The 15,796-nt window shown below is 40.0% G+C and overlaps 1 protein-coding gene across 1 annotated transcript in view; it reads right to left on the bottom strand.

Moving 5' to 3' along the window:
- The window catches only part of MTUS2 (microtubule associated scaffold protein 2), a 477,685-nt gene that overhangs the window by 239,141 nt on the left and 222,748 nt on the right, over positions 1 to 15,796 (bottom strand). Inside the window, exon 4 of the mRNA XM_075198945.1 lies at positions 7,515 to 7,721. Coding sequence (XP_075055046.1) covers positions 7,515 to 7,721 — 207 coding nt within the window. The remainder of the gene's footprint in view (positions 1 to 7,514; positions 7,722 to 15,796) is intronic.

The raw sequence follows: 15,796 nt of genomic DNA, 5'->3' as shown, positions 1-15,796 counted from the left end.
ACACCGGGGCAGTGACATAAAATAAACATAACAGACATGCTGTGATATTCATGAAAACATTTTTGCCCTAAGTCACAACTTGTTATGATAATGTCTTGTTTTTGTGGTTTATGGCTTCAGCTATATGAAATGAAGGGCAGAGCAACTGCAGAATCACACTTTACTTTTATACTAATATACAATGGGGAATCAGGGTAAGACTGAGTAGTGCAGGAATTACCTCCCATGAGATTGCACCAGCATTATGCAAAGTCAGGAACTAGCTCCAATTAGACCTTATTAGCATTCTCCAATGATCAGGAACTAGCTCCAATTAGATCTTATTAGCATTCTCCAATGATCAGGAACTAGCTCCAATTAGATCTTATTAGCATTCTCCAGTAACCAGGAATTAGCTCCAATTACATCTTATTACCATTCTTCAATAACCAGGAACTAGCTTCAAGTACAGGCATCTGTATCTTATACAAAACAAAACACAGACGTACCTCAACTTAACTGAGCGCCTATTTGAGGACTACGGTGACTGGCTGTTCAGTCATAAGGTAACCGTAGGAGAAGACGCAGGGATATTACTCTGTACTTCCACCTGCAGTCATTGCTTGTGTGTCACAATCTCTGCTGCAATTTATCTCCGGGAACTTCCGTGAGACACTTTGCTAATTTAAATCCCCCCATTGTGTCTGCTTATGCCCACATCACACACACCTGTTTATATATAAAATTTGCCAGCCAGCCCCAAGTGCACTTAATGTCTTGTGTACACCACATCTAAGAATAAACACATGTCGGGCGTGTAGGGTAGGTTGACTGACAGGAAAAAAAGAAATCGGGATCAGAAAGAATAAAAAGAGGCAATGTGGGGAACCCTAAGCTTAAGTGTTTAAACACTTAACCCGACATTGCCGCTTTAAATTTCTATTGACAGACGTCGCAATGATGTCATCCTGCAGTGCCAAACACTTCTCCAATCGAAATCACTTGCTGTCAGCATGGTGCTCCCATTGGTGATCTCCAGCATCAGGTTGAAGGTAAAGCTGTTTCTTTTCCAATCGGTTTTTCATAATTTCAGATTTTCTTTGTAGGCCTTCTCCATGTCGGAGTAGTGGACATCGGTAAAGCGTACCCAACCCATTCTAATAGGCAGCTTATAATAGTAAAGTCACTTACTGCAGTTATACTGTGTATCTTTTATTCAATATATACCATATCATTATGTTGTCTACAGAGTATTAGTATTTTTGTTGCATGAAAATCATCTGGTTTTTAGTAATGTAATGCCCTGAGTCTTAAATACTAATCATCTAGGGCAACATAACGCTGCAAAATTGCTTTTATATGCCCCACTTTCAATACAAGTACCAGACTATATAATGTCAGCTGGAGTCCCTAGAGATATAAATAGTGCCCCTAACTCTGCCTCAAACCTGCTAGAGAACAGCGATAGGTTGGGAATAATTCTGACATGTGCTAATAAAATTGTGACTGTTGGGTGTGCTTACTAATGTGTCATTGTGAAGATAACATTAAAGGAAACTAGACCTACAAAGATGTTCTAGCACTGAATCTACTCCACACCCTAATAAAACTGTGGTGGTCTCATAACTTGGACACCCACCATTAGTCCATTTCTATCCAACATTTCCCAATACCTCCTAGCAGCCACCCAAATCAGCTGATACTGACACCCCAGCTGGATCCCACAGATGTATGAGATGGGGTGTGGACGAGCTTCATTAAAAATATAGATATTATAGATAATAATACATTTTAATGTTGAACAAGAAATTCCATAAATCTGAAAATTTGGAAACATATCAAATGGTGTGATGTTCTTCCAGTTTACAAGGTCTCTCTATACATTTGTCTCCGACCATTCCAAAGTCATTTTAAATCCCTTAGGAATTGTAATAAATGTTCTAACAAAACCCATGCATTTTTGTTTTCTCCTGAATAGCACTGTTTTACAATGGCCCATTCAATGTAAGATTAATGGTGTGTACCCTTCCAATGACAATGTGAGCTGTATTCTCAGTATACAGAGATTCAGGCCAAAATATTAAACGTTGTCAAGTACATTTGAAAAGCAGGTATTATATGATTTGAAATATCACAGATACATAGTAATACAGTATTGAAAAAGACACAGGTCCATCAAGTTCAACCTTCATAAATTGTAACTGTGTTAATCCAGAAGGCAAAACAATCAGAACTCCAGTAACAAAGTGTGATAAATTCCTGGATAAATCTACTAATTACAACCGTAAATACTATTTCTTGTGAGAAAGGCATCAAATATATTTTTTTATTTTGTTCGTGAATTTGCCATTTCCAAGTCATGTGCTAAGAATAATGCAGGTTAAATCACCCTTACAGTAAAGAACCCTTCCTAGACTCAAAGTCATTCTTCCATACTCAATTGTTGCCACCCTGTACTCTGTATGGTCCTTAGTACAAGAAGTATAAATATTTGTTTGACAAATATACATATTTCTCAAATTAAAGAAACACAATTTTTGTAATCCTTCTTTATAATTTAACCCTTCTTGCTCTTTATTAAAGAGGTCACCTGGCTCTGAACATATCGAGTTATGATATCCTTCCTCATCTATTTAATAATCTACCAATCAAGCTCATGAGGTACTGGTAGAGGATTACTCATGTTGTCCTTCTGTTTAGATCCTGTCCATCTTTGCCTCACATTTTTGAAAACCCCCATTCCTAACTCTAGCCCCCCTGATCCCCCTCTAGAGCTTCACATTTATTGATTTCCCCCTTACCCCTATTCCCATCAAACCCCCATCCCACCAGGTCGCGTGACCAATCCTCTCCCTCACACTGATATGGTATAAGATTCTACAATTAATGTAAACAGCTTGAGCTCTACAAAGAAACAAGATTTAGTCTTGGGAGCCTGTAGGGGCAGACATCCTTCTTTTACAAGAGACTCCATGACAGACAGACACATGCAGCTTCAAGGCAAACAATTTGCTTTCACCAATTGCAAAAGTCTAGCAGGTTTTTGACTTGCAGTGAGCACCAATGTCACTCAGTGAGGAGATGCTATCAATATCTGGCGGCCTATCTTATGAGACCGGCCTTGAGTTATATCTTTCCAGCCCTGAAGATTTCTTCCTTAATTTGGATTAAGAGAATGTCACAGCACCCAGTGCCCTATTACATACTTGCCAACTCTCCCTGAATGTCAGGGAGACTCCCTGAAATAGGGGTGATCTCCCTCACTCCCTGAAGAGTCTGGCATTCTCCCTGATGCTGAGCCAGTACAAGACGTGGTTGGCTTCGCCATCTTTGGCATGATGACAAAGTTCAGAAATTGTGTCCTATGTATTGAGGCCTATGGAGGTGGCCATTTTCATGGAGACCCAGATTTAATCAAAGACTGACAGGTAAGAAAACATGACTTCAGTAATGGAGACGGAAATGTAAAAGACACTTCAGTGTCTAGAGATCTAGCTGCTTTTCTTTAACGCATAGTTGCCAACTCTCCCTGAATGTCCGGGAGACTCCCTGAAATAGGGGTGATCTCCCTCACTCCCTGAAGAGTCTGGCATTCTCCCTGATGCTGAGCCAGTACAAGACGTGGTTGGCTTCGCCATCTGTGGAATGATGACACCGTTCAGAAATTGTGTCCTATGTCCATGTATTGATGCCTATGGAGGTGGCCATTTTCATGGAGACCAAGATTTCATCAAAGACTGACAGGTAAGACAACATGACTTCAGTGATGGAGACAGAAATGTAAAAGACACTTTAGTCTCTAGAGATTCATTAGCTGCTTTTGTCCAGCAGAGACTCCCGCATTTCTGGGAGTTCTCACCCCCGATAAAAGATAAGTGGTGGGGGCGGGGCTTAATGATGCAAATAGTGTGTCACCTTAGCCCCGATGATGTGATTTGTCAAGCCCTGCCCCGCACGCCCACCTCCCCCGAGATCTCCCTGAAGCCAACGAGGAAAAGTTGGCAAGTATGCCCTATTAAAAACATAAGATACAAATGTAAATGAAAAATGAAAAACAGTAGATACATCCAACAAACATTTATAATAAGTACATATAAGTGAAATGTAACAAAATGGCTTTCAACTTCTAGGTCATAAAACCTCTGGATTTCCTCTGCATTGCAACTATATCACTAAGCAGCATTTGAGAGGTTTGGAAACATACATAGGAAAATGCATATAAGAGACTCCCTCTGGGGGACGTTTCCTTATTGTTTCTCTATCCTTACTATATATCTAAAGAAAGAAATATGTTATAGAGTTGGGGAATGATTAATCCTATATTTTAATGCTGGAGGGGCTGGTATAGGCTAAAGAGGTTACGGTATAGAATCTGATTGGTAGGCTTTGAAACATTTTCTAACACAAAATTAATTCTCAGATGAGATGTTGCATGCATTACTAGAGCTATCGACATTGTAAAAATATGTCCAGAGGAGACAAATATAAGCAGTCAGCAGCAGGAAAATCAGAGTATAAAGAGCTTTACATTCAATATTCCAAATGCCATATATTTCCTCTGATGTGTCAAGCCTTCAGGCAATTAAATAAATGCGAACTATGAGAGAGAAAGATAAACCTGTCCCGTCTGTACTGGCAATGCAATCTTATCAATTACCAAAAGAACCTTAACCTCCAAAGCAGCAATCAGCGTAACACTTTAATCTTTTACTGTCGCATTCTTCTTTCTGTCTCATGTAGTAAAGATTGTGGTTTTTATTTGTGAAGACGCAGTGTCTTTTTAGTCTTTAAAAAAAATAAAACCATAATATTTAACTGGCCACATGCTGCTTTTAATAGTTTATAGTCATGTGATGAAGGTGTTACATTGTGTTTGGCTCTTTTTCATTTGCTTGACAGCGACTGGTGTAATACTAGAGAGGGTATTTTTTTTTAAATCCACAATATGTCATCTGAATCAGACTCATTGTGTGAAATTATTTAGCGGTCCCAAAATTAAGAAATTCATACCAGTTTCAACTTCAGGCAGATCAACTGGCTCAACTCTAGTTATTCACAATTTGCCATGCTGGGTGGTTTTAGAGAAGATGTCTGCCTATTTTTTTACATCCACCAAATGAAAACATTCAAATTAATTTTTCTGCCATTATATGGTTAGGGGTGTTTCCAGATCACTGCACCCCCCAGGGGCAAACGCAGGATTTGTAGAGGGGGGTTTCCACACCACGCCACCAGTGGGCATGACTAGCATGCGTGGGGACATAGCTATAATATTAGACAGTGCTCTCTAACTCTTCCTATCCCTATAATATACATTGGCAATGCTGCATGCACTACTGTTAGGTGCACAAAGCTCTCCTTTTTCAAGCAGAGCCGTGTGAAGCAGGGAACAGGGTCCAGCCACCTCAATTATACAGTTCCCCTGGCATGGAAGGGGGGTTTCCAGGCACTAGGACACCCCCCCCCCTCGGTTTGCCTATGCCCCCTATATGCAGCACTGTACATTTCCTTCTACAGTATCTGTACGAGAAGCTGACTGACAACAGAAGGTGACTGAGGATGAGATGTTTCCTCTTCCACCTCTGATATGTGTCACTGTACTCTTCCTCCTGCAGTCAGTGTGTACTGGTGACTGCCTGAAGGAAATAGAACAGTGAGAAGGTATACAGGGGGCAGGAAGAGAGATCAGAATCTGGTCTGGTCTGCACATCCAATTGTGGCTGCCTGAGGTCTTCACCTCACCAAATGGTAGAACAATACAGCTTATTGTATTTATTATGAGTCATGTGTCCCTGTTTCCCAAGGCAGTGGCTTTTTCCCACAAGAAATGCTTCACTCACAATGTTTAACTATAATTCAGACTCATTGTGCATCTGTCTGTATTACCCAGTATTGTTTTATTACGGTGTCTGTTCTCAATTGTAAAGCGCTACGGAATCTGCTGGCACTATGTAAATAAATGTTGAGGATGATGACTATGACGATAGCATATGTTGAAATGGGCTTAATTAGAGGTTTCCCCTTAAATACAACCCAGAGGAAAGTATAGGGGTGTAATAAAAGTAGAGATGTTCACTGACCTCATGTTTTGGTTTTCATTTTGGATCTGGATCGACTTCGTATTTTGGTTTTGGTTTTGGCAAAACCGCCCTTGCATGTTTTGGTTTTTGTTTTGGATTCCTATTTTTTCTAAAATCCCTATTTTTTTTTCCTAAAATCACATCATTTGGCTTTTTTTTGTTCCTACATTATTATTAACCTTAATAACATTAATTTAACATTAATACTCCTCCTGTTTCTGTATGAGCAATGGCACTGAGCAATGCCACTGGAGAGTGACAAGAACACTGCTAGCCCTGTTTCTGTGTGAGCAATGGCACTGAGCAATATCACTGGAGAATGGAGACTGACAAGAACACTGCTGCCCCTGTTTCTATATGAGCAAAGGCACTGAGCAATGTCACTGGAGAATGGAGAGTGACAAGAACACTGCTACCCCTGTTTCTGTGTGAGCAATGGTGCTGGATCTCCTGGGGAGGGAGGTACTTATGGAATCCAAAACCCGCCAGATCTGACAATGCACTGATGACGTTTTGCCTCGATTCAGATCCGAGGACTCACAAAAGTACCGAGACGGCTCGTAAGCCTACTCAGATGCCCTAAATTCGGGTGGGTTCGGTTTTCAGAAAACCGAGCCTGAGCATCTCTAATTGTAAGGCCTGAAAAAAAGTTTAGGTTACATGGGTGTCACAATTTTCTAATTCAAAATAATACAAGCTCTTAATTAAAGGGACAGTACTGAAGTTTCATTCTGAAAACAATTTGTTTGACAACTCTTTTCCTGATGAATATGAACAAGGCTACTCTGACATCTGAGAGATACAATGTTACAAAGTTATTGGCAAGTAAACCAAGTACGTATGCTGTCATTTAGAGCAATAACATGACCATAGTGAAGTGTATATGAACAATGTTTCACTCCAGCTTGTCTCAGCACTCTGTGTGATAATTTCATTTTCTGCTGTTAGATGTGGATATGTCCATAAAGGTACGGGGGACTTATGCTCTTTAGCTGAACACTTATACAAATAAAGCATTTAATAAATCATGTTTATTTAAACAGAGTATATTTTTCCCTTGATTGTTGGTCAATTACCAAAAGTTATTGCTGTCTATTATAGGTTTTAATTATACATTGTACCCCCACGCAGTCTCAGTTCTTTCTTGTGTGTAAAACAATGTCATTTATCAGTCAAACAATGTGTTAAAAGCCAGAATTCACATGTATGCATTTTAACATAATACCTTAACGCAGGGTTTCCCAAACCCAGTCCTCAGGGCTCCCCAACAGTGCAGATTTTCCATATCTCCTTGCTGGAGCACAGGTGTATTCATTACTGACTGACACATTGTAACAGATTCACAGGTGATCCTAATTATGTCACATGTGATCCGGAAAACCTGCACTGTTGGGGAGCCCTGAGGACTGGGTTTGGGAAACCCTGCCTTAACATAAGAGAATATTGTGGACTTACTGTTAGTTGTCCTGTTGTGATCACTTTGGATGCTCTCGCTGGACTGATTACTTGAGAGCGACGACACGCTGGAACTTCGGACAAATCCGAAGGCTGCAAGCTTAGCTGCCGGCAATCTGGAGTAGCCAGGATGACGGAGGCCAGACTGGCAAGGCTTCGGAAGATTTGACTTTGCACCATTTGGAATGGAGCCTTTTTTAAGATCCTCTGTGGAGAAAATAAAAAAAAAGTGAAGGTTCCGTGCTTGGGAAACTAAATCCGACATAGGTAATGAATTCAGAATGGTTTTAAATTTCCTTAAAGTTAAAAGGCAACCATGACGATAATGTTTGTATCCCTGACATAAAAAAACTTGATTGTAAGCTCACATAGCAAGTACATACATACTTGAACAATTCCTTGGGGCAAATTTATCAGGCTGTGGAATCTGATTGGTCGCTATAGGCAACATCTCCACTTTTTCAAACCCACAGCTTTATAAATTTACCCCCCTGTGTTCCATCGTAAAAATGTGTATGTGCTATATACAAATTAGTAAAATAGTAATAATAATAATATAAGGAATAACACAAGAATTAAATAATATTTGCTTATTTTTACAATACTTTCGGAATCAATAAAAATAAATGAAATTATAACAGAACTGTTTTTTTTTTTTTAACAAGGTACAAATATTTGAAAAAAATCAAGTTAATAGAAAACCAAGGTACAGAGACATTTAAGGCATGTAAGGATGTAAGTATTGGCCTTTTCTCCCGGGAGTCTAGGAGGAGTGCCTAATATTCGGTAGTCTCCCGGATGGACCGGGAGAGTAGACAAGTATGTCTTAATGCAGCCATATCCATTATTAACGGTTTGGCATGATTATGGAATAAATATTAAGTATCTAAATAGTTACAATGAGTTCACTTATCTATACATCTTTTTTGTTCAACAGAGCAGACTTGTCTGTATAATGCGGGGACACTTCACTAAACTTCCACAGAAGTACTGGATGCCATTAAGCCTAGAGGTAAGATTCAGTTTTCAGGCTTAGCACTTAATTCTGCAAATCTTATCTGTAGGCATTTAAATGTTCCCTGCCAGTTTATAACATAATGTCTGTAATTCCAGCTAGAAGCATAAAAAGTATTTGGAATGTACTTAAATTATAAAGTTAAGACATCATAAATTTGGTCTTAGTGTCCCCCGGATACTTTAAACAGTTTTTAGTTTTATGTAATCTTGACTTTATATAAGAAGTTGATGATACCACAGTGCAGTTTTGGTTATTAGCTTATAAAACATACAGTATAAAAAGTACAGATATATGCAACCAATTTAAAATAGTCTTAAGGATAGGTTACCATAACAGCAATGTCATATCCCACCACCACATACTTTCCTACTTTTCAGGCCTCGTTACCGAGATGCAGAGGTGAGGTATGAAAAGAGAGGTGGTCATGACTTGATTGGCCACTAAGTGGGTAGGCAATGCCTATGATAATACTAATGACATCACCATGTTACTGTTCACTCACGGCCTCAGTTAGCTTGACTTGTTTTGCACCCCAAAAATACAATTAATAATTCTGTATCTAAAATTGCGGTCTTGTGTAAGTAGGTCTCAAAACACAGCAGTATTTCTGTATGCACATTTGTACGTGACAGGCGTACAAATGTGCATAATTACAGATAACTATATTATTATTATTTTTATTATTAACATTTATTTATAGAACGTCACACGAGGTCTACAGCGCCATACAGAGGGCAAACAACAAGACAGTACATGGTATAACAGTACAATACAGTAAACAAATAACACTGCAACTCTCAACACAGCTTCTGCGGTGCAAGGGGTATATTCCGCGCAGGCTGAAACCTGTGCCCATTACCGTGGGTGCAACTGCCAGGTATAGAGCCACCAAAAGAGGTGCGAAGACAGTAGAGGAGTGGAGTCAATGGGCAGAGATCCCAAGGAGGAGGTGCACAGTGTAGCTGGTGCGCAAAAGTTATAGGTAATGAGAACAGGAGGGAAGAGGGCCCTGCTCACTAGAGCTTACACTCTAACTGGAAAGGGGCAGACACATGGGGGTGAGCCAGATAAGAGGATCTGAGAGCAAGAAGTGGGAGAGATGGAGGAGAAAAGGGGGTGATATATACTACATGGTAAAATGGTTACGTGCAGGACTGAGAGGCTTTTCTAAACAGGTGGGTTTTCGGTGACCGCTTAAAGCTATACTGGTTAGAAGATAGTCTGATAGAACCATGGAGATTCATCCACTGGTGACAACAAGATTTAAACAATGCTGATATCCCATACAGAGTAAATCCAAAGTATAGCGATTTAGAGAAATTCCAGTAATAAATAAACAATGCAACACAATCCTAAAAACTGCACTTAAGACGCACACATCCAAATGTAGAATACAGGGCTAATCAAATTATAACCCTGGGTTGTTCCTTGTATCCCCATTGTGCTGGGAATTATTAGGCAGACAAATTCTTGGGCAGCCCCTGACAACTAGACACAGTTTTCATATACTGCTTGATGAGCAAAAATTACAAATCCCATCAGCCCAGCACAAATGGATTGATAAGAAAGAAGATAAAAGCTGTTGAAGGCAGGCCTGGCGCTACTATTAGACAGCTGGGTGCCTCACCACCTCCACGGTGAATAGGTCAGCACAGGGGCACCTTTGAAGGGTTAAGAGAAGGCTGTCCACTCAGCAACTACACCTACAGAGGAGCAGCAGGAGTGTTCCTACCTGCTCCTCTGTCTCGGCGTCATGTGACCACTGCAGTCACATGTTACCCAGTGGAGATGGGCTGCTGCAAAGGTTCCTGTGTAGCTGACAGCACAGGTAAGAAGAAGGGGCACACTGGTGAAAAGAGGGGCATGTGTGAGAAAAGCTGATGGGCAGAGGGTGTCATGGTAGAGAAAGCCGGTGATCAGAGGAGTATGTCAGTGAAAAGCTGATGGGCAGGGGGGGGGGCATTCAGGCACAAATTGCGCTGTTGGCGTGTTTCTTTATTTATGCGCAAGTGTACAAATCCCTAGTTCTGAAACTAGTGGCTTGTGCACATGCTCAGGTGTAAAAAAGCGTATTAGACACCAACAATGAGATCCATGGAGAAGTCTTCCCGCCAGGTGTGGTGGTGGCATGTGGGTCATTCCACATCAAATCAACGCAATTTAAGAAAAACTCTACCTCACATTCTCTAATTTCAATTAAACCTAACATGTCCCTGTAAAAGACAGGCCTATTCAACACAATTGAAGTAACTTTCCACTTAAGTTTACACGCCTGCGCAGTAGTGGGAGCAGGAGTTCTCTGTAAAATCTCATCCCCAAACACCAGAGCCAGATTTAGACCTCATGGGGCCCTAGGCAAAATACTGGTTTGGGGCCCCCTCCATGAAAAAATCCATAGCATTATAGTTTTTAGCATAACATATACCCCTATTGAGGGGCTGGCTGGCAGACTTTAGCCCAGGGGGGCAAGCACATAGCACTGGCCCATAAGTAGTGGCCCATTTTTAAAGGTTGGTCTCACCGCCTGCCCTGGGAGGGCACTCTGGGGACCGCTGGGCCCTAGGCAATTGCCTAGGTTGCCTAGTGGTAAATCCGGCTCTGCCAAACACAGCTGAAGAGGAACGTCTGTTCCTCTAATGAAGTGAACTGTAAAGAATATTATTTAGTTGATTTTCTCAGCTGTGCAGGGCTTCAATAAATACAATTTTCATGAATCACTCAAAATTTAAAGCTCTTATAGCAAATGATCCCATCATGGTCCAAAATAAAACTTTGGGGATTTGCTAACAACAGTATGAACAATTTCTGATATGTTTTTCAAAAATGAGAAAAATATGGCTTTTTGAGAAAATCAAAATTTTGATCTTGAAAATGTTCATTTTTTATTTTTTATTGAAACATACTGCTGCGCTATTTATTATATGAAAGTCCAAAAAAAGGGGTTTAAAATGAGACCTTGCCCAATTCTGTAGCTCAATCAGATGAGCTACAAATGCAATTTAAAAAAAAACATTAAAAGCAAATTTTTTGTTAAAAAAGTGCAGCTTTAAAGACGTAAAACTTCAAAACCAGTGCACATATCAACCTGATTTGTTTTTTATTTACACCCATGGCAGCATTTATTATACCAGATTTCACTACAATCAGAAAAGATCAGTTTGAAACCCTGCGTTGATTTGATGTGGAATAACCCATATGTAATATAAGGATAAAAAGCCACATCCAAATGTAAACCAAAATTATGCCTGCCCAAAAAAGGAAAAAAAATTAAACAGAAAAACAGACATTACAATGGGCAGAGAAAAGTGGGGATGGACCAGTTGGTTCTTTTCTGCTGTTAAATTCTATATTATTTTAGCTGTTTCATATTTTAGTTGTAAATTTAACTTAAATGATGAATATTTCAAAATATGGAATACTTCTTCCAACCCCCGCCTTAGTAATGAAGCCACTACCTCTTCCCCCAACTAGTGTAGCACTCTTTGTTCTCCGACAAAAGCTGAATTGAGTAGAGTTCTTCTTTAATGTCTGATGTCATTTACTGCTTTCTCCACACCGTTGATTACTGATGTCAATTCATTTATGATAAAAATCAAAGCAACTTGGCCTAATTAACAGGTTCTGTTCAAAATGTGTCTCTTTTTGTTGATGTGCAGAGATTTCATAAGTCAGTTTCACAGATTACAATTTGAAAGACCACTTTACCTTGTTCAAAAGCATTTCACTCTCTTTCTTTGAGAAGTTAATGCATCAATCATTCTGCATTAAAAACCCCAGGTGGGAGTTGCACAATTTTATTTCAAACACTTTAAGACATTTTGTTTGTCTTTTCATGAAAAATGTTAACTTAGTGAAGAGCTGTTTTTTTCTTACTTTTTAGTGATGTTAAATGCAACTATGATTAACACCTACATGTCCTGATAAAACAATCCTATTTTTCCCCTTTGTACACGTAGGAAAAACAAATCACCCATTATGTTGGTTTATAAACATCAGGTGATCAGTATTAATGCGGATGGCGTTCTTAGAAATAGATTTTTTATTTTTTTTTACCAAAATGATTGTTGATTTGTATTTTCAGTCTTAGTAATACTCCATTCACACTGCCGCCCCGACAATATCCCGGGTTTTAGAACCTGGGATATTGCCTTGTCACAGAGCATCTCGACTCATCAGACCCCGTTCACACTGCACCTTGGACCTGGGAAATTCCCGGGTCGACCCCGTTCATACTGAACCCGGGTCTGCCCTGGTAATAGTGTGAGCCATCACAAGAGGAGCTTTGATTGGTTGGCAAAGATGACCTAATCTCCCCAATCAGCTCCTTTCTGTGAAACCCGGGTTGATAAACCCGGTCTCATGGTTCACACTGGCAGCTACCCGGGACTGATCCAGGAATAACCCTGCAAAATTCCTGGGTCATTAGACCCGGATAGATGCAGGGACCCCCCGTTCACACTGTGCAACGTCCTGGGTTGTCGGGGTGAGCCCCGGAACTGTCCTGGGTTTTTAGGGCAGTCTGAATGGGGTATCAAGGTATCAATCACTTCTTCAGGTGTTTAAAGATCAATTTAAAAATACCTCATTGATCAATTATTTTGCTTTAGTGGTTGGAATTTTTATAGCACTACCCCAAAAAAAAATTAGTCTACAGTCATAACCTGCATTCCAAAAATGTGGAAAATGTAATCATTACAATCATCTCTTTTTATCAGAGAACAATTTATCAGAGGCCATTTAATCCTTCAGTAATGTTTACTGCTGAGACAGCTGGACTTTTATAATTGTGGTGACAGTTTAAGTGAATAAGGAGTGGCAAACACTCTATTATTAAATAAAGAAGCAGAGCTGTGACATTCCATTACCAGTTGTCTGTACAATCCATTACAATGGTGTAAATAACAGCATTCATTCTCTAGTAACCTCTCACTTATCAGCGAACAAGTGTTAATTGTAAGGTCATAGAAAGTTCCATGCTGTATAACAGGGACATAGTTATGTAGTTAGACCCGAATGTATTCATAAAAACTCTATCACAAAAAAAAAACGTGTTTATGTTGAGTCGCACAAAACTCCAGATACATAAAGCTCAAAACGCAGCAGTATTTCAGCATTAGGTGTATGGCAGGTGAACGAATGTGTATACTTACACCCCACTATAGCGCAGAGATGGGGCTTGACAGTGTTCGTTAGTTACTACTGGCCTCGGCGACCAGGGCATCAATTCCGCCTTCCTCATCCCGGTTGCCTAGGCAACAACCAAGATGCTTGGTGCACTCTGCCGCTGCGCCGGGCCAGCTGTCAAACAGCCAGGCGCGCACGCAGGGCTTTATAACCCAACCTTCCATGGTTGATTGGGGCATTATTATTACAGCCACCTGGCTGATAATGGCAGCTGGGCACCCTGTGTGTTCATTGGTCTACATCACTATTTAAGGAGGTGAGGACTGAGTCTCACTGCCGGTTATAGCTTCCAGTCTCTGTTGCTGACCTGCTCATTTCTCCTGCTCCTGTGCTATTTTGGATTGTCTCTCTGTGTATGACCCCTGGCTTGCTTACTGGACTTTGTTGGATTGCCTGTGACCCTGACCTCTGCCTGTTTTCTGGATACGTTGCTTTCTGCCAGCCCTGACCCTTGCATGGAATTCACTCTGCTGCCTGCTATTGCCCCTCTGACCTATGCCTGTTTCTGGACTCCGCTACCATCTACCATCAGGCCCTTGCCTGCACTGCAGTAATATTATACACTGGTACTACTCTGAGTCAAAGACCTGGGGACATCTGAGTACCTGTGAGCGCGTACAGCTCCACGGGAAAGGTGGCTGCTATAGGTGAAGACCTCTCCTCCTGTTCTACAAGTTTTCTAACAGCCCTAACAGTATTGACCAATATTCCTGAGGAATGACCAATATTCCAAAGAATTGACCAATATTCCTGACCAATGTTCCTGAGGTATGACTAATATTCCTGAGGTATGACCAATATTCCTGAGGTATTGCCAATATTCCTGAGATATGACAAATAAGTAATTGTTACCTAATGAATTGTCAAGCTGCTCATGAATATTGGTTCATCCCACAAAATGTCTGCTTACACTGTGTGCAGCTGACTCAGGCTCTTTAATAATCTATTATCTATGCATCTGAAGAACATTTTTTCAGTGAATGTAAAGAAGCCTCCATTAAATATATTGTAGAGTTGGACATATGTTTGATTGTGAAAAATATGCATTTTATTATGGCGCATGCATCCAAAATAAACGCCCACATAAATCCACATGACACATCTTACACCTACGACTGCAGAAGTGGAACAGGGGAGGAAAGAGGCGGGAAAGCAGAGGCCGAGTACAAAAAGTACAAGCTCTCATAATCGCAACTGAAGTAGACCTGGACACGGATGCATATGCATGTCAGGTGGCATATCTCTCATGTGCTGTAAGGTTGATGCAATGAGACCAATGTTGACGATGACGATCAGCAGCACTATAAAGTTGTTTCTGATTGGATGATTGTGATTTGACCCCTGTAGCTGACAGTAATGAAATAATAAGTGTGGCTGCTATATTATATGAAGTCTTCGCTGTCTATTCAAATTACTTAACAGCTATTTCTGACTGCAGCAAGAATGAAGATTTTCATGCAATTTTTAAAGGGGAAAAGAAAAGATATTTCTATTTAATTTAATTCAATTTTTATTTCTATATAACCTGTGTTAATGAGAATGAGTTTATTTATTTTACCAGTATTAGTGAAATTGTTTAAATAATTTTAACACTGATATAGAAAAACTATGTTGACATTAGAAATTAGTGTTCACAAGGAATGTGTTGATATAAAATGCAGGAAGGAGTTTGATTAGACAGGTAGCATGAGAGAAACAGTTGAGTGGAGAACAAGAGAGAAGGAGGAGGACATGGGAGAGGAGAGGAAAAGGAACATTGAGGAGAACTTAGCAATAAAGTATATGAAATAAGAGTAACAGACTAAGAAGATAGCAATTGATACAAAAGAGGATAAGCTATAGAGAAACTTCAGAACAAAAGAATGAGATTCTGTGTACCGTGAATATGTCAGTTGTGAGAGATAAGTGTATTAACCTACAGTCCAGTAGTAAACAGTGTGTGTAATTTGCCTACAGATTTTATATAACTAAACAATAGCAGTTTCCCTTTCTCTAAAAAAAGAACTGGATTTAAAGATAATCAGACTAAGATTTTACTTCAAGCAGAGACAGTTAAATCATAATAACCTTTTACCTAACT

The sequence above is a fragment of the Mixophyes fleayi genome, chromosome 2 (assembly GCF_038048845.1).
Source record: "Mixophyes fleayi isolate aMixFle1 chromosome 2, aMixFle1.hap1, whole genome shotgun sequence".
Classification (NCBI taxonomy): domain Eukaryota; kingdom Metazoa; phylum Chordata; class Amphibia; order Anura; family Limnodynastidae; genus Mixophyes; species Mixophyes fleayi.
This window is presented reverse-complemented; position numbering and strand designations above follow the sequence as displayed.